General features: G+C 46.9%; 1 protein-coding gene across 1 annotated transcript in view; it reads right to left on the reverse strand.

Moving 5' to 3' along the window:
* Positions 1-20,000, reverse strand: part of LOC308164787 (dedicator of cytokinesis protein 9-like) — a gene marked incomplete at both ends in the record, with an annotated part of 93,727 nt that overhangs the window by 65,753 nt on the left and 7,974 nt on the right. Inside the window, 3 exon segments of the mRNA XM_080538815.1 lie at positions 1,109-1,191; positions 3,931-4,020; positions 17,463-17,579. Of these exon segments, the coding sequence (XP_080394941.1) occupies positions 1,109-1,191; positions 3,931-4,020; positions 17,463-17,579 (290 nt within the window).

The following is a 20,000-nucleotide window of genomic DNA, read 5'->3' on the forward strand; positions in this document are numbered from 1 at the left end:
CGATTGCTAGCTAGCCGGTCTCTCTAACCTCCAGGCTACCTGCCGTCCCCAGTTACTGGTGTAATAATAATAATAATAATAATAATAATATAATAAATACATTTTATTTATAAAAGCACTTTACATAAGAAATCTCAAAGTGCTACTTATTAAAAACAAGAAGGAAAAACAATAAACATTTTCAATTAAAAAGCTAAAAAAAGGCTCTATTAAAAAGGTGGGTTTTAAGGCCTCGTTTAAAAGCATCCAAGACTGTGGTGCCCTTAGGTGGTCAGGGAGAGCATTCCACAGCCTGGGAGCAGCCCAGCAGAAGGCCCGATCTCCCATGGTGCGGAGCTTGGTCCTGGGGGTCTTGAGGAGGTTGGTGGCAGTAGAACGGAGGGTGCGTGAGGGGGTCTGAGGGGTATGGAGGACTTCCTTGAGGTAGGGGGGGGCAGTTCCATGGATGCACTGGTGGGTGAGGAGGGAGACCTTGAATTCGATTCTGAGGGAGACGGGGAGCCAGTGAAGTGATTTGAGGATGGGGGTAGTCATGTAGAACTACGTTGGTGCTCAATATCTTTTATATTTTCTTATCAAATCAGAATGGGATGAAAAGAAGCATCCGCTCACTCAAAAACTGTGAAAAGAATCTATGTTTTTTATTTCACAAGCTTTTGGTCGTTCATAGACCTTCTCCAGGGATCATTATGAAACAGAATGACAAGTGTGATACGATGTCAGTCGGTGAATGAACATTCCTGGTCCCGGATTACAGACGTTTCCCATCTATCTGGCCCTGGACCAAGGCCAAGGTAAAGCTAGCCCTAGACCCAACCCTGGCCTGGGGGGCTGGGGGGGTGTGAGAACAGGGGTGTACGGGTGGGGTGGGGGGGTGTGAGAACAGGGGTGTAGGGATGGGGGGTCCCTGTTCAGTCCCAGGTGTGTGTGGCCTCGGGGCCACTCAGCAGGCCTGTCAGCAGACCTGTCCACACACCACCCAGGGCTGTATTATCATAGCTGACACACACACAAAGACAGATTTAGACACACACACACACACACACACACACACACACACACGCACGCATACACAGAGACAGACACACACACAGCCACACAGACTTACTTTGGGAGTTGACGGAAGTCTCCGGAATAGTCCTCATACTTGTAGTGGACGACGTGCCAGTCAGAGCGGTAGGTCTTGATGCACTGAGGAGAGACGGAGTCAGGCTGGTCATGTGACCTGTCCTTATCATGTGACCTGTCCTCACACACCCAGACAGGCTACCACACTGCAAACACTACATCGAAGTAAGATGAAGTATCTTAACACTAGAACAGATGTGCTTTTTTTACCTACTCTTCACAATGCTCAAGCTGCTACTTACACACAACGACCACTAGTTGGCACGTCTTGTAAATTAGCCTGCCTCCTACACAGAAAAATGGCAAAATATCTTTATACTAGCTTATCCTGATGTGATTTTGTAAATGTAAGGATACTGGGTGGTAGAACGCACATATCTCGGACAAGTCATGAAAGGAGGGTCCTGATATTTGATCGAGTGCAAAGATATAACATGTTTCTTTACTCACATGAGTCAAATGACCCCTCATGGCTGATTACGTGTTAAATCAAGGCAATACATGCTTGTCCTTTGTCTGACTACACTAGTTTTAAGATATCGTTTACTTGTTTTAAGGAAATCTTGGCAAGTGACATTTCTTCTGTTCTGTTGGCAGATAATTTTGCTTATTTTTCATATTCTCCCCCATTTGTTTTTCTTCTTGTTTTTGAGAGCTGACTGTTGGCAGTGCACAGTAATCCTACCCTACCCATGGCTGAACTAAACCCAGCGTATCAGTTCTGACTCCCGTCCAAACAGACATATTTTCCATGAACAGAGAATTACTGTCTCCTCATATGTCAGACCAGAGACCCGCAGCAGCAGAGGCAGATGCTAATACGCCAGGAACGTTGAATTACATTACATCAAATCAGATTAGCGGGGCTAGCGCTCACTCACAGTGTGTTCCTCTGGAGAGGTGGTAACGTATAGAAGACGCCTGGCTGGACTCTCTAACCCTCCTCAGAAGGCTGTTCCTACTGTGGACTGACTTGTATAGCGTTTTATTCCAAAGCGGTATATAGTGTACTGTATATAGAAGGTTTTCAGATTGGCCTGTCATTATTTTTTACCCTACTTTCTTCTCTTTTTTAAGTCTTATGATGTATCCATTCTTCAAGACATATTGTTCAACGTCAATGGAAACACAGTATATGTGACGAAACTAGCATTTCTAGCGTTCACTCACAGTGTGTTTCTCTGGAGAGGTGGTGATGTATAGAAGTCTCACAAACCCTCCTCAGCTATCCCTACTGTATATAGAAGGTTTCCAGATAGGCCTGTCATTAGTTTATACTCTACTTTCCTTCCTTTCATAAGTCTTATGAATGACTATAATTTGTCCGTTCTTCAAAACATTTACATTTAACACGTCCAGTCGTCCACAAAAGTACAACGGAAACACAGTGTTGTGTGATGAAACAGCCGTGACAAACAGTTTTCATACGAGCCAACGTTTGAATATCACTCGAAAAAAAGAAGAAACAAAAGAAGAAAAGTAGAAAAAAGAAAAGGATTCAGGGAAACATCTTTCCAGCTGCGGGGCCGAGACCAGAGTTCTGCAGCTGTTCTGATGACGTCATCCAGTCATTCCTTGTTGCATCCGAGGGGAAATATCGTGTTACACCCTAATCTGCTGACGCCCACCCCCCAGGACCCCACCCCACCCCACCCCCGGGGCCCCTGGGACCCACACCCTGGGACCCCGGCCCTTTAACAAACCACCTGACCTAAGTATGACACCCCACCCCCGGCCTCCCTCCTCCCCTCAGCGCTCTGTTCTCTGCATGACCTGTACAGGGAGGGGCTGTGTGTGGCGGACACTCAACAGGGCCAAGAACGAACCAGGCCGCTCCAAGCCTCTCTGACCTTTGACCCTGCGCTCGCTAACTCCCCCTGGAGCCTCTCTGACTCTCTCTCTGACTCCCCGCTGGGCTGGGAGGAGCTCTGAGCTCTGAGACCCTCTGGACGAGTGTGTGAGAGTGTGTGAGAGTGTGTGAGAGTGTTATGGCTCTGGCTTATGGCTGGCTTATGTCTATCTTACTGTACATATCTCGCCCTTGTCTGTACATATCTCCCTGTACATCTACATCTGACTTTTGCTCTGGCTAGAGGCTGAATGGGTTTCATTGTCTCTGTATTCTTCTTAAATCAAATTGAATCTGAATCTAATCTGAATTTTTATGGCTGCTCTTTATTTAATATACGCCGTTCAGCTGGCTCCCATTGCAGTGAGGGCTTAAGTTTTCAGGATATGTGACAGCAGCTGGTGAAAGAGGGAACAAGTTGGCAACCGACCGAATGTTCAGACTTTTATTCAGAAAATAAATTGAAGCTCATTAAGTGTGGATGGTGACTTAATTTATTTCAAATCACCTTTAAAAGAGCATTGATTCAAAACACATTGTTTTAACTGAAACGTTGTTGAACATCAACTACCCACTCGCTAGCCAAGCCCAAAATATTGCAACGCAATCGATTCGGTGAGCTACATTTTTCAGAATAAGAAAAGTCAAGAACATTTGTTGTTTATTGTTCCCCCTTTCACCAGCTGCCATCACATATGGCCCCAGCGGGAATCGAACCCACGACCTTAGCGCTGTTAGCTCCACGGTCTACCGACTCAACTACCTGGGCGTGTATGGTGTCTAGCTGCATGGGGGTGAGAGAGGAACACCTGTTAGTAGTGAGAGATTCAGTGAGAACAGGCCTCAGCCTAGGGCTAGCTAGCATGGCTAGGTCCAGGGGTGAGAGGAACACCTGTTAGTAGTGAGAGGTTCAGAGAGAACAGGCCTCAGGGCCTAGGGGTCGTGAACCCTACCTCCTGAACAAACAGGCTGTGGGCCTCCTTCTCCGCAGCCTCGGGCACCGTGGAGGACAGAGTCCTGCCCTGCCGCCTCAGGATGGAGATCTGGGGAGAGAAACGTAAGGTATTAGAGGAGAGGAGAGAGAGAGAAACGTAAGGTATTAGAGGAGAGGAGAGAGAGAGAGAAGCGTGTGGTTATTAGAGGAGAGGAGAAGAGAGAGATGTGTGGTATTAGAGGAGAGAAGAGAGAGAAACGTGTGGTATTAGAGGAGAGGAGAGAGAGAGAGAAGCGTGTGGTATTAGAGCAGAGGAGAGAGAGAGAAACATGTGGTATTAGAGGAGAGAAGAGATAGTGATGTGTGGTATTAGAGGAGAGAAGAGATAGTGATGTGTGGTATTAGAGGAGAGGAGAGAGAAACATGTGGTATTAGAGGAGAGAAGAGAGAGAGAAATGTATGGTATTAGAGGAGAGGAGAGAGAAACATGTGGTATTAAAGGAGAGAAGACAGAGAGATAAACGTCTGGTATTAGATGGTAAACGGACTGCACTTATAGAGCTCGTTATTCCAAGCGCTTTACTACGGCGCTTTACTACGGCCTCTCATTCACCCGTTCACACACACATTCACACACCAATGGCGAGATAGGCAAGAGCAAGGCGCAAGGCGCCGGCCCGCTCATTGGGAGAAATTTGGGGTTCAGTGAGTGTCTTGCCCAAGGACACCTCGACACATGGCCAGCCAGGGATCGAACCACCGACCTTGCGATCATTAGACACCGGCTCTACCTCCTGAGCCACAGGAGACAGTTCTAAACCAAAAACGTGGTTAACAAATTGGGATTTGACTACCAATCACATCAAGGAAGTAATATCGCCTCTGATTCCTGTGTTTTTGTGGGTCATACAAATGTGAGCAATGGAGAGGACCTAATTCTCCCTGTCTAGAACAGACACCCATGATGATAGACAGACAGGCAGACAGGCAGACAGACAGACAGGCAGACGGGCAGACAGACAGGCAGGCAGGCAGGCAGACAGGCAGGCAGGCAGGCAGGCAGACAGGCAGACAGGCAGACAGGCAGGCAGGCAGGCAGACAGGCAGGCAGACAGACAGGCAGGCAGGCAGACAGGCAGGCAGGCAGGCAGGCAGACAGGCAGGCAGACAGGCAGGCAGGCAGGCAGGCAGGCAGACAGGCAGGCAGACAGACAGGCAGACAGGCAGACAGACAGACAGGCAGACAGACAGACAGGCAGACAAGCAGGCAGGCAGGCAGGCAGGCAGGCAGGCAGGCAGGCAGGCAGACAGGCAGGCAGGCAGGCAGACAGGCAGGCAGGCAGACAGGCAGACAGACAGACAGACAGACAGACAGGCAGGCTGACAGGCAGACAGACAGGCAGACAGACAGACAGGCAGACAGGCAGGCAGGCAGGCAGGCAGGCAGGCAGGGAGGCAGACAGGCAGGCAGGCAGGCAGGCAGACAGGCAGGCAGACAGACAGGCAGGCAGACAGGCAGACAGGCAGGCAGGCAGGCAGACAGGCAGACAGGCAGGCAGACAGGCAGGCAGGCAGGTAGACAGACAGACAGGCAGGTAGGCAAACAGGCAGACAGACAGGCAGGCAGGCAGGCAGGCAGGCAAACAGGCAGACAGACAGACAGGCAGGCAGGCAGACAGGCAGGCAGACAGGCTGACAGACAGACAGACAGACAGACAGGTAGACAGACAGGTAGACAGACAGACAGACAGAGAGACAGGCAGACAGAGAGACAGAGAGAGAGGCAGAGAGAGAGACAGGCAGGCAGACAGACGGACAGCCAGACGCCTCAGGGCATTGAGACAGAGTGAATGATCTTCTACACTAGAGGGTTAGTGTTCGTGTGTAACGCTCCGTTGGACATCGGCCCACTTCCTACCACCCCCACCCACCCACCCACTTTCCCACCCACCCACTCACCCCACCCCCCACCCACACCTCAACACAACCAGACAGCAGAACACTGGCACCATGACCTCCTGCACTCCAGAGTTAACTTGTACGAACCGACTGTAGGGTAAAACTGCATGTGGACTTTATTTGTGCCAACTTTCGTGAGAAACACATCCTCACAATGACAGCCTGACCCAGAAGTGACCGTGAAAATGGAAAACCGAACAAACAGCTCTTCAAAACTCATAACCAGATATTCATATTTACAGCACACACTGTCCCACTGTGTAACTGTGTATACTGACTGACTGACTGACTGTATACTGACTGACTGTATTTTGAACGACTGTATTCTGACCAGTGACTGACACCCTAACTAACCCACTGACGTCACTCATCTGTAAAGCCCTACCTGGCTGGCAACCAATTAGAAACATTTCTTTCACGTCCATTAACCAATCAACAACCGAGCATTCCCTTCAGGTCCGTTAACCAATCAGCAGCCTTCCTTTCAGGTCTGTTAACCCTGCGTGTAGCGGCTTCCTGTCTCAGGGACGTGTCCTGACACTGGTCACCCCCCCAGGGCACGGAGCTGTGGCACGTCAGGCGTTAAACCTTCTCGCTGGGGAGGGAGGGAGGGATGGAAGGGGGGAGACGGTCGGCTCTGCAGGGTCCTACTCTGAGAGGAGGGTGTGGAGGGAGGGTGGGAGGGAGGGAGAGTGGGGGGAGGGGGGAGGGAGGGGAGAAGGGAGGGGGGATGGAGGGGAGAAGGGAGGGGGGATGGAGGGGAGAAGGGAGGGGGGATGGAGGGAGGGGAGGGAGGGAGAGGGGGGGAGACGGTCGGCCCCTGCAGGGTCCTACTCTGACATGGCGTGGAGCCTCTCTCTCTCTCTCTCTGGGGAGGGGAGGGAGGGGGAGGGAGAGGGGGCATTTGAGGGCCTTAGACAGTGGTGTGAAGTGAAGGATTATGGGTCACGGGGAGAGTAGTAGTGAAGTGGCTTGACGCTTGGCCGTGCAGAGAACTCTGTCTGGTCAACCTCTTAGGCTGAAAGCCCCATTTGACGATTTCCCGCCTAAAAAAACAGACCCAAACTAAACTTCCTTAGCACATTAGAAATAGTATGATGATCATAAACCCGACGTATCAGTTCTGAATCCCGTCCAAACAGACATTCTTCCAAGAACAGAGAATTACTGTCTCCTGTCAGAACCAGAGACCCACAGCAGCAGACGCAGATGCTAATATGCCAAGAACGTTGAAGTAGCCTACATATGATGATCATATGGAAAAGCAGGATGCCATCTGATATGTAAGTGTGTTTCTACCTCCACCCGCCTCCCCTGATATACAGTACAGTACAGTATGTGTGTGTGTGTGTGTGTGTGTGTGTGTGTGTGTGTGTGTGTCATGTGGGACTGTGTGTGATGTCATGAATATCACAGTGTGCTGTGGGGATGTGGGCCAGTCTGAGGGGGGGTTGTTAGGATATTAACCCCTAGAGAAGACAATGCACACACACACACACACACACACACACACACACACAAGCACACACACACACAGAGACAGTATCTCTGTCACGGGGGGCTGCAGGCTGCCTCTGGGGCTGCCTGGTGGCTGGCACAGGGGCACTGGGAGCATGACAACCTCCATTAACTCCTTCACTGCTGTGTATATAACCTTTTCTGTCAGCTTCATACATGTACTTAGTGTTTTAACTCATTCAGTGCCGAGGGTGACTCAAGTCTGTCAAATTGTCAACATTTTAGAGCGCCAAGGGTGACTTTAATCAACGATAAATGCTTCAATGATGATGATGATTCATGTTGTAGCCAATCGGAGTGTTGTTGCTAGGTAGATTCCACATAAAACACTCAGCACTCTAGGTGGTGAGAGTTCCGGAACGCTTTGGCAGTTGGTGATTTAAACCATATATATAAATATTCACCAAAATCATTTTGTAGCCAATCAGAATGTTGTTGCTAGGTAGATTCCACATAAAACAGTTGGTACTCTAGGTGGTGAGGGTTCCGGAATGCTTTGGCAGTTGGTGAGTTAAACCATAACAGTGAGGCTAGCGCAGAGAGGTACCTGTTAGCAAACTAGCTGTAATCACCGTAGAGCGTAGACCAATGCACTCAACCGCACGACTCAAGGACAAAAGCTATTATTTTCATCCAAAATAATCGTCTTTAATTCCAAAAAACGGTTCGGCAAAAGCAGGGTTCGGTACACAGGAAGCCAATCAGAAGGCAGCAGGCAGATAATCCGTCAGGGAGATGGATAGACAGGGAAACAAACGCTGATCAAAAGGCCGGGGACACAAAAAGAAGGGAGCATGCCTATGTTCCCCGGGTCCTATGTTCCCCGGGTCCTATGTTCCCCTGTTCCGCACTTCCGTAAAAGGGTTCTATGTTCCCCGCTTCCGAAAAAGGGTTCTATGTTCCCCGCTTCCGAAAAAGGGTCCTATGTTCCCCGCCTGCCGTTGTGTCAAGCGACCTCATGTGTCGTTATGTGGTACTGCATGAGAGTTTGATTTTTTTTTTTTTTTTTTTTTTTTTGGGGGGGGGTCTTAAGATGACTTGGAAATAATGAAGAACACAATGAATGTCATAGTATTGTCTCAGCATTTTATATAACTCCCTAGATAGATCATTTTCGAGATGGAATTGAAAATCTTATATTCCTAAAAGAACACCAGTGATATATATATATATATATATATACACATTATTAAATATTTTTTCTATATTTTTGTCAAACGAAATCAAATAAATACAGTAGAGATATCAATCCAAAATATAGGCTTTTATTGCAACCAACAACAACAACAAAAAAACTATGTTTGTGCAAACATGGTGTTTGTTTCCAAGACCAAGCATCAAAATGCCAACCTATGGGACAATACTGTACATCCCATTGGCAGGACGTCACGTAACAGCGCAGTGTGTCTCTAGGTTACAGTGTCACATATCCCATAATATAATCCCTAAGTAACTAGCCAGTTTTCGTAGCACAGTGAGTGACGTCTTCGAAATCGAAAACACAGGCTATAGTGAGACGCGCGTCAAAAAAGGCTCACAGGCGGAAACTACATCCCGAACGATAGTTCCTCCCTAGGAAATATTAGTTCCCACTTCACACGAGATAGATAGATTAGATAGTTTGACTGTGTGATAGATAGATAATTTGATATTTTGAAAGTGTGATCGATCGATAGATAGTTTGATTGTGTGATAGATAACTTGATATTTTGAAAGTGTGATAGATAAATCGATATATCAATAAAGAAAAGAGTGTAAAAAGAAACAACTTGCATTGCTGTCATGCTAGCGTAGTGGTTAAGGCTGCGGACTGGAGTTCCAAAGGTTGCGAGTTCGAGACTTGACTAAGTCATTCACTTTTTTTTTTTTTTACATTTAACCGAAGATTTCATGCAAAGGTTTCAAACACCATTGTAATCGTGTCAGTTCTTGTAAATTAGCCTGCACCATAATTTTATAGCCTACAATACTTTTTTAGATGAGATTTTAGATTAGATTCAGACAACGAAATGCAGTAAAAAGTGCGCCTGAAGAGGGATTCGAACCACTGATATAAAATGACGATTATATCCTATGGCAGCAGTCAATACCACTAGGCCATTGTGGCGATATGACGGTTTGTAGCCTGCTGCGGATATCACCACAGTAGTAATATTCATTTATTAAAATATGAACATATAACAATAACTGGGGCTAGTATGACCTACGCATTTAATCGGTCAGCAATTTCTTGCCAAACCATTTCCCTCGCCTTGTTAATTGCGGCAGTATTGCACTATTTTACATCTTATTTTTCCGTCTTCATAAAAATCAATAATTCGGAATGCTGCGCAAATGTAGTACCCCTGCAGAGTGGAGTATCTTCATTTCGACAGATCGACACTTCAGGGCTTTTTATGTCTGCGTGCACGCGCCCATATCGAAGATTTGTAAGCCTGTCTTCTGTGAACACTGATGACACAAGGCTGATCCTCGTTCGAGGAATCACCTGAGGCTTGATTTCCAATCTCGAGTTCCCTGAGCGCCGCTATACTGATCCACCTTTAGTGGAATGACCCGCTGATTAGTCACTTTTACAACGAGGTATGACTTGTAAGGATCATGCATTTGTGGAATGAGCAACACAGCTAAACGTGTGGGTAGCGGCCCAACATTTGCAATTGTATGCATGGATTAAAGAAATATTTTTTCTATATTTTGGTCAAACGGAATCAAATAAATACAGTAGAGATATCAATCCAAAATATAGGCTTTTATTGCAACCAACAACAACAACAAAAAAACAATGTTTGTGCAAACATGGTGTTTGTTTCCAAGACCAAGCATCAAAATGCCAACCTGAGACAATACTGTACATCCCATTGGCAGGACGTCACGTAACAGCGCAGTGTGTCTCTAGGTTACAGTGTCACATATCCCATAATATAATCCCTAAGTAACTAGCCAGTATCCGTAGCACATAGAGTGTGACACATCCTCTTGCACACATCAAATCCTCGGGGGATCCTGGCATACAGAGATGTAGTCTCTTTCACTCTAGTGTTTTAGTAGTCAGGCACTAATAAGGAGAGGCCTACTGTTTCACTGCTGAAACCTGGTAATCCTGACACATGAGCTCTAGTGCAATTATCAGTCCTAACTCTGGCATCACATATATTGTAATAATAACTATATGGCTTACTAAGTAAACAGGTCCATATAAACTGGAAAGGTACAGACATCTTTCAATAACAAAACTATGGTACAGCAATAACTTGGCAAAAACAAATGAAAGAGCTAAATAACATGTAAACAATGGCATACATGATGGCGTAAACAATGGCGTACAGCTTATTCTAACTAATAATAACAATAATAATAATAATAACAATAACACAATTAGGCCAATAACAATAATAATAACAACAACATAGGCCAAAGTGCTATCAAAATAAATGTGGAAATCTAGCCCATACGGACGCTACGGCTGACAGCCCTCCAGTACGAAGCCAGATCTCTGTGGCCCTGCATGTACTGTCCTTTCAGCCTCAGTAGACGGGCCTCCAACTCCCTCCACTTCCGTCTCCTTGTTGGGGGAGCGTGGCCTCTGTCTGCCATCCCCAGTTTACCCTCTGCAAGCGTTTGCTGATCCTTCAGGTGCCGAAGGAATTTCCAAAGTGAAGGATGGCGCACTTGGACAGCATCGTTCAGAGTACGATGATAAGCTAGAACAAAAATACAGAATTATAACTTATTAGCCTATTAATGGCCTATTAATGTGCAAACTGGTTCTACATCTGCAGGCTGATCTACTAACGGTGTGCAGTGAGGATTGTTGATCTTTCCAATGTAGAAGATAGCGGGCCTTATTTGAAGTATATCTCAACTTCCCCTGTGTGTGAACTTCAATTAGTATTCGTTATTTGGGATCTTAGTAAATCAGGCCCTAAATGTTATTAGTTTGGCATGAACATTTTGACATTGAACATTTTCCCCTCTGTGTCTCCTCCTTTCACAATTTTAAATCCTTTCTTAATCCTTTCTCAATCACGGTGCCCGCCCATGATTGGACTGATGTTATGTCCATCATCATTAGCGCGCCTGTACGTGGCAACTCGTCCACCTGTTTAAAGAGCCCTCCTGTCCTCTGCTGTGTTTGATGTTTCGTTAATTTTTGTTTCGGCTCATAGTTAAACCTCGATATACGCACAGGCCCAGAGGTGATAGGATAAGAATGAATTAACCCATAATTAGCAGACAATATTATATTAACAATATAAAATAATTAACTTAATACTTCAGATTTAGTTATTAGATGAAATTATATATTTTTTGTTCAGATCTGTCATTTTTACACTTACATTCAACATGATTATTGGTCCTTTGCTCCATGTTTCTTTCGAACACATTCCACATCGCTGGTGGGAAGGCCGCTCCAGGATGGACATATGTGTTACGAACATACGCAAGGAAGTCTTGTAACTCAGGGTGGTTCATCAGGGCACGCCTGGTGTTTCTGTGGTTGAGGAGAAGATCAAAATTGATCTGGACCAGAGGCAGAGGCAGGTGTCCTAAGGCCATCACCTTGAGATGAGATGAGATGAGATGAGATGAGAGATGAGATAACGTTTATTGCCATTTATGCATACACATTAAGCATACACATATAGGAATTTGATTTGGCGTTACAGTAAGAGCATTTCTAAATGCAATGCAAACAAAACAACACAGGACAGACAGCAGTGCAGACAGAACACAACAAACCTTGCGGATGACTGCTGCCAGTGGATGGTCATGACGGAATGGACCAGCCAATCCAAGTGCCTGTACCCTCTTCCACAAGGCTTGGTTGAAATGGAAGTAGCATCCTCCGATTCTGGCTTGTGGCAACTCCGTTTCAAGAGCAGTTTTCAGCGCTTGCTCAAAGTCACAGATGACTTTACGCGGACGCCAAAGGTGGTGGGTGATTCTCCTGAGTGACGTTTTGACACACTGGAACACTTGTCGGTAGTGTCCAATTGTACGTTGCTCCATGAGGACATGTACAAGGGGGACAACGAAGCCATGAATGTCCCCGAGTATAGTAAATACTTGGTTGTATGGGCGTGGGCACGACTTGAATGTAGCATCCATGTATAATGTCCTGCAGTGTCGCAGCTGTCTCAGGTTGTCCTCTGTGGAAAACACTGCTATGCCCCACTCACTGTCTTGGTGCAGGAGGAAATGGTCTCTGCCCCATGTCTCAGCCCATTGACCGTCGATCCTTACATCATCAACGGTAGCTGGGACGGGAGGGATTACTGCAGCTCTGGCTCTGGCCATAACAGACCTAACTGAGGAGAATCTTTGAGGAGGTCGCCCGCGACCTCCACGCTGGATGGGACGGCCCCGCTGTAGACCTACGCACTCAGCATCGTAAATGCGTTTGATTGGTACTGTGGGTTCTCTCACCACCTCTCCAGTAATCACTTGGCGAAATTGCGCATTGTTCACCATTTGTGTATCGGGGGCATGCACATGTTCGCGGACCTCCCGAACTTCTATGTTGGGATTGACCCCCTCTACATCAAAGATGTTTGTAACAAGAACTGTCCGGCAGTCTTCTCTCCAACACCGCCACCGAATATTCTGTAAATTTGTGCGGTGTTTCTGGTACCTAAAGTTATCCAGAACTAATATTTTCCCCCCTCGGTCTCCAGTAATTATTTGAGCCATTGTCACTACGCATGTGTTACGAACATACCGGTATGTGAGGAAGTCTTGTAACTCAAGCTCAATTACGATTGACCTTAAAACAATTGATAGGGGGTGTTACGCCCTCTGGTGACTCGGAGTAGAAGGGCGCAACAGAGACACACTAAATATCAGAGTGCAACATTGTCCCCTGACACATACAAGTATATTATATCAATGTGTTTCTATGCAGTATCAATAGCATCTAATTTAGATTTTTTATTTTAGTTGTTTATCTAAAGAAAATAATATTTTAAAATAATGAATTATCTAAAACAATACATTAAAAACAATCTAAATGATATGCTACATTTAGCATATCATGCTACAATGATATGTACATTTCAAGCCTGCAAACTGCGACACTTTAAATGAATGTGCAATAACACTATGTGCAATATGACAACCCTAGGGTACATAAGGTTGCCGAGAATAGGAAATGTTAGAATAGGTATAGCATAGCATAGAGTACAGCACAGTGTTTTATTTGTACAGTATAGTATAGTGGATAGTGTACATAGCCTTTATTTATGTAAACCAGTACTATATCAATGACAATAAAGACCATTCATTCATTCATTCATTCATTCATATTATCAATAGCATACCCCTTTTATAATTAGCATACTGAATTTCATTCTCAGATTTGATATAAAGACTATCAGAGTTGGGTCATTTGTGAAGACAACCCCAACCCAACTCAACTCAACCCAACCCTACTTGGTGAAGACAGGAACCACAGGCAACCGGTGAAAATCACAGGCATATGGGCTACCATGTCAGGTAAAATAGTCTTACTGAAAGACCTTGTATAAAAAATATTGATGGGAATCTATAGCCTACCTTAATACTTGATGTCTTTTATTTTCAGAGAATCCACAGCTCCTGTTTGAAGGGACCGTGTTCCTGCCACTCCACAGAGAAGATCCCCTGACAGGCTGTGAAGAGTACAAGGAGGGAGCAAAGCTTCTCTTGCACCCTCAGCCATCACTGACACCCTCCTGTTCCTACATCATAAATGTGTTTGGGAACCACGAATAGAGCAGATTAATGTATGAATAGAGCAGATTAATGTCTGAATAGAGCAGATTAATGTCTGAATAGAGCAGATTAATGTATGAATAGAGCAGATTAATGTGTGAATAGAGCAGATTAATGTGTGAATAGAGCAGATTAATGTCTGAATAGAGCAGATTAATGTCTGAATAGAGCAGATTAATGTATGAATAGAGCAGATTAATGTCTGAATAGAGCAGATTAATGTCTGAATAGAGCAGATTAATGTCTGAATAGAGCAGATTAATGTCTGAATAGAGCAGATTAATGTATGAATAGAGCAGATTAATGTCTGAATAGAGCAGATTAATGTATGAATAGAGCAGATTAATGTCTGAATAGAGCAGATTAATGTATGAATAGAGCAGATTAATGTTTGTCCATCAACGTCGAATTCTGACGTCTGCCGTGTGAGACCAGGCTGATTAGAGTTAGTAGATTTGGGACAGCCCCCCAGTGTGTCTGAATTGGAGTCCTAGTATACTGTACTTCCAAATGGTTTAGCATGGGGGGTTCAGTACTAGATTTGGGCCGAGGTCCAATAGTGTCCTACCTACAAAAGGTTTTGTACATATAATCATTTTGTTCATATAATAATGTTGTACACATAGTAATCCACAGTATGATTATGTATTTGTGTATGTTGTTTAAAAAAAAAACAATTAAAAAAAAACTAACAGTATAATTATGTATTTGTGTATGTTGTTTAAAAAAAAAAAAAAAAAAAAAAAAAAAAAAAACTCATGCAGTACTACATAACGACACCTGGGGTCGCTTGACACAACGGCAGGCGGGGAATATACGGAAGCGGGGAACATAGAACCCTTTTTCGGAAGCGGGGAACATAGAACCCTTTTTCGGAAGTTTTCGGAAGAGGGGAACATAGAACCCTTTTTTTTTTTTTTGCTAAGAAACCGGGGAACATAGGACCCGGGGAACATAGGACCCGGGGAACATAGGGATGACCCCCAAAAAGACTAGGAGCGATGGCTGGGATAGCTTAGCAGAAAGGACAAAGACAAACTGGCAACACAACAAAGGAACACACAGACCAAACACACAGGAAGTGATGACGATGAGGGACAGGTGAGACCAATCAGCGCGGGGTTAGACAATCACACAGGCGGGAAACAGACAAGGGCACGTAGAGAAGATACAGGAATGAGACAATGTGGAAAAAACAACACAGGAAACAATAAATAAAAAAGATGAAACAAGGACAAACATAAAGTAAAGGAAGGGGGAGAGATGAGACACTATAGTTGACTGGACTGATGTTGTGTGTTTCCAGAACGTCTATCTAAAGCCCTCACTGTAGACTACTGTAGCATGGAGGCTGGTGTGTTGAGCTGGCTCACCCTCTCTCTCTCTCTCTCTCTCTCTCTCTCTCTCTCTCTCTCTCTCTCTCTCTCTCTCTCTCTCTCTCTCTCTCTCTCTCTCTCTCTCTCTCTCTCTCTCTCTCTCTCTCTCTCTCTCTCTCTCTCTCTCTCTCTCTCTCCCCTCTCTCTCTCTCTCTCTCTCTCTCTCTCTCTCTCTCTCTCTCCTCTCTCTCACTCTCTCTCCTCCCTCTCTCCTCTCCCATCCCACTTTCTCTCCTCTCCCTCTCGCTCCTCTCCCATCCCACTTTCTCTCCTCTCCCTCTCTCTCCTCTTCCACTGTAGCTCTCTCTCTCCTCTCCCTCTCTCTCTCCTATTCCTCTTTCTCTCCTCTCTCACCCTCTCTCTTTCTCTCCTCTCTCTCTCTCTATCTCTCTCTCTCTCTCTCCCTCTCTCTCTCCTCCCTCGCTCTCTCTCTCCTCTCTCTCCCTGAACCCTCCCTGAACTCACCCACTCCCTGGGTACACACACACACACACATCCTGACATGGCCTTCAGTAACAGCAGAAGTAAAGTGGTTTTCCATTCAGCGCCTGACAAGGACGACAAGGAAGAATGAGTGTTGGATAGACTGGGGCACAGAGAAATAAGCTTGGTAATAAGCCTGCACACACACACACACACACACACCCGCGCCCCCCCCACAGACACACCCACAGACACACACACACACACACCCACACACACACACACCCACCCCCACACCACACACCCACACGCACACACAAACCCACACACTGTCCTGACATGGCCTTCAGTACTAACACAGGTGTGTGTGTGTGTGTGTGTGTGTGTGTGTGTGTGTGTGTGTGTGTGTGTGTGTGTTGTGTGTGTTCCATTCAGCAGCTGAAACGTGAGCAGACCTGCCTGTCTCCAGGCCCCTCAGACCAGAGCAGGCAGGTTTACTAGTCAAGCACAGAAACAGAACCCATCACCCTGCAGCCTAACTGAACAGGCCAGCAGGTTTACTAATCAAGCACAGATACAGAACCCATCCATCCTGCAGCCTGGTAATCCTTCATGACAATGGATCACACACATCCACCTCAGCGGTGAGGAGCAGCACAGTGTCCTGGAAGGGCTTCTGACAGGAAATACCCTCTGGAATAAACCCTGCTTCCTGTCCTGACTGGGAGTAGAGACCCTTTTCTCTCTCTCTCTCTCTCTCCCCCCATCTCTCTCTCTGCCTCTCTTTCTCCCCTCTCTCTATCACTCAGCCTCTCTCTCTCTCTCCCCCCATCTCACTCTCTCTCCCCCCATCTCTCTCTCTCTCCCTCCCCCCATCTCACTCTCTCTCCCCCATCTCTCTCTCTGCCTCCCTTTCTCCCCTATCTCTATCACTCAGCCTCTCTCTCTCCCTCTCTCCCCTCTCTCTCCCCCATCTCTCTCTCTCTCTCTCCCCCCTTTCTCTCCTCTCTTTCTCTTTCTCCCCTCTATCTATCACTCCCCCCCCCCCCCCTCCAGTGTGATATGATGTAATGTTTAGACAGAACCCTGGGTCCTTCTGAACTCAGACATCTCTCCTGCAGAGTGTGTCGACGGCCGGGAGGGTCAGAGCCAACAGCTACATGAGGACCAGGAGGTCCGTTCATAACCACTTCCACATGTCTGACCTACACAACACCCCACAACACTCCACAACTCTACACAACACTACACAACACCACACAACACTCTGGAACTCTCCACAACACTCCACAACTCTACACAACACTACACAACACCCCACAACACTACACAACACCCCGCAACACTCCTCAACACTACACTACACAACTATACAACACTATAGAGAGAGGCCGTTGTAAAGCGCTTTGGATAAAGGCGCTATATAAGTGCAGTCCACTTACCATTTATCAAACACGTGTTTACACAGTGTCAGGGTCAGAGGTACCCTGGAGGGTCAGGGTCAGGGTCGGAGGTCACTCACCTGGAAGTCGTCGGGGGGGAACTGCAGCATGTCCCTGAGGACGTCGCTGATGATCTGGGTCTTCCTCTGGACCAGCACGCTCTCATAGTCCAGCGGCTCGATCACCTTGGGCTTCACCTGGGGGGGGGGGGGCAACAGTGGTACAGCACGTTAGGTTTACAGCACGTTAGGTTTAAGTCATTTAGCAGATGAAAAGCGGCTTTTAAGGCCCAGTTCAGACCAAAGATATGACCGTTTTAGAACGTCGCAGAGAAAAACTCAGTAACCGTTTGCAACCGACGTTCTAAAACTGGGCAGTTCAGACCAAAGATGAAAGATTAAAGGTTAAAGATAGTTCAGACTAGAAGCTGGACGTTCTAAAACGGTCTGGTCTCGTCGGTGATCTTTGTTCTGAACCGGCCTTTACAGGAAGTACATCTGTCTCAGTAAGTGAATCAGCTCCACAGTAGACGTAAGTCGTCTGTTCAGACTGGCCTTCCTAGAGCATCTAGGTCCTCCTGACTAAACACAACCGATGTTATCTACTGTGTCTCTATACTGTTTTCTTTGTTGTGTTTTTTTTTGGTTCTCTTTTGTTTCCTTTCCTGTAACGTGTCCTTGAGTTTGAGAAAGGCGGTATTAAATCAAATGTATTTAATCTCACGCTTGCGGCTTCTACACTGGCTGCAGTGTGTCTTCTGTGGCTCTTAACTGCGGCGCTGCTGCTGCCAGCCAACTGTCTTTGTACATTGTCTCTGCCTGCGGCACGCAGTAAAACAGAGGCGAGAGTCCGACTCTCTAGTTGGCGTGCGGCGGCAGCCAGCGCGACACACACTTGAGACGTGCACCTCACACAGGCTGTGTGGCTGCTCTAACCCGTTAACGTGGGCTGTGTGGCTGCTCTAACCCGTTAACGTGGGCTGTGTGGCTGCTCTAACCCGTTAACGTGGGCTGTGTGGCTGCTCTAACCCGTTAACATGGGCTGTGTGGCTGCTCTAACCCGTTAACATGGGCTGTGTGGCTGCTCTAACCCGTTAACGTGGGCTGTGTGGCTGCTCTAACCCGTTAACATGGGCTGTGTGGCTGCTCTAACCCGTTAACATGGGCTGTGTGGCTGCTCTAACCCGTTAACATGGGCTGTGTGGCTGCTCTAACCCGTTAACATGGGCTGTGTGGCTGCTCTAACCCGTTAACATGGGCTGTGTGGCTGCTCTAACCCGTTAACATGGGCTGTGTGGCTGCTCTAACCCGTTAACGTGGGCGCCGGAATTAAACACACACACACACACACACACACACACACGCTGCTGAGGTTGACGCTTGTGGTGTAAGCCAGAGGGCCTTAGGGTCCATATGTTGACACATTGTCCTTCTATAGGACCCCCCCCTCCCAAATGTCGTTGTTTGGTACCTGTACTATATCAATGACAATAAAGACCATTCATTCATTCATTCATTCATTCATTCATTCATATAGGGAGGCTGGGAAACGCTGGGCTCGATGGCACAAAGGAGGGAGTGAGGGATGAATACAGGGGGTTGCGGGAGGAGGGTGGGAGCGAGAGATGGCAGGAAGGAGGAGGGTGGGAGCGAGGGATGAGAGGGAGAGTGGACGAGACAGAGCGAGGAGGATTGTACGCCACTGTACCAGCCACTGTGGCATGAGCTCACACACACACACACACACACACACACACGCTCTCAACTAGGCTGGCTGTGATTGGTCCTCACAGGCCTCAGAACCTGCTGTCCCCCAATCAGAGCCCACTGGCTGAGGCGTCTCCAGGGAGACCCACTGTGACCTCACAGACCGGAGCGTGCAGGGCCCGGCGGAACCAGAACCTCCCCCCAGCATTCCACAACAAAGCTGCAGCATTCCACAGGAAATACCCAGGGGGCAACGCTGGAACTTCCTGCCCTGCAGAGCCTGCAGAGTACTTCTGAGAAGATGTGTCAAAATGACAGTGTGTGTGTATGTGTGTGTGTGCGTGTGTGTGTGTGTGTGTGTGTGTGTGTGTGTGCGTGTCTGTGCGTATCTTTGCCAGTGTGTGTGTGTGTGTGTGTGTGTGTGTGTGTGTGTGTGTGTGTGTGTGTGTGTGTGGTGTGGTGTGTGTGTGTGGTGTGGTGTGGTATGGTATGGTGTGGTGTGGTGTGGTGTGTGTGTGTGGTGTGCGTGCGTGCGTGCGTGTGTGTATCTGTGCATCTGTGTGTGTGTGTATTTGTGTGTGTGTGTGGTGGGGTGTGGTATGGTGTGGTGTGTGTGTATCAGCGTCTGTGTGTGTGTGTGTGTGTGTTTGTGTGTGTATGTGTATGTGTGCGTGCGAGTGTCAATATGAAACACAGACTACAGGAATGTTCCCTGTCAGTTTACTTCCTCTACACATCACATGACAGGTCACATGACCTTGTTTAAACCGCCACATTCCTCCCCGTGAGAAAACTACAGTAGAACTCCCTCTCTGATCTTTCACAACAAACACAGTCAATCTGTGAATCAATCAACAGATCTCTCAATACGTCTCCTTCTCACTGCTAACATGTTTATTATTCTAAGCATGG

This window comes from Nansenia antarctica, assembly GCF_963989245.1.
Source record: "Nansenia antarctica genome assembly, chromosome: 9".
NCBI classification, from domain to species: Eukaryota; Metazoa; Chordata; class Actinopteri; order Argentiniformes; family Microstomatidae; genus Nansenia; species Nansenia antarctica.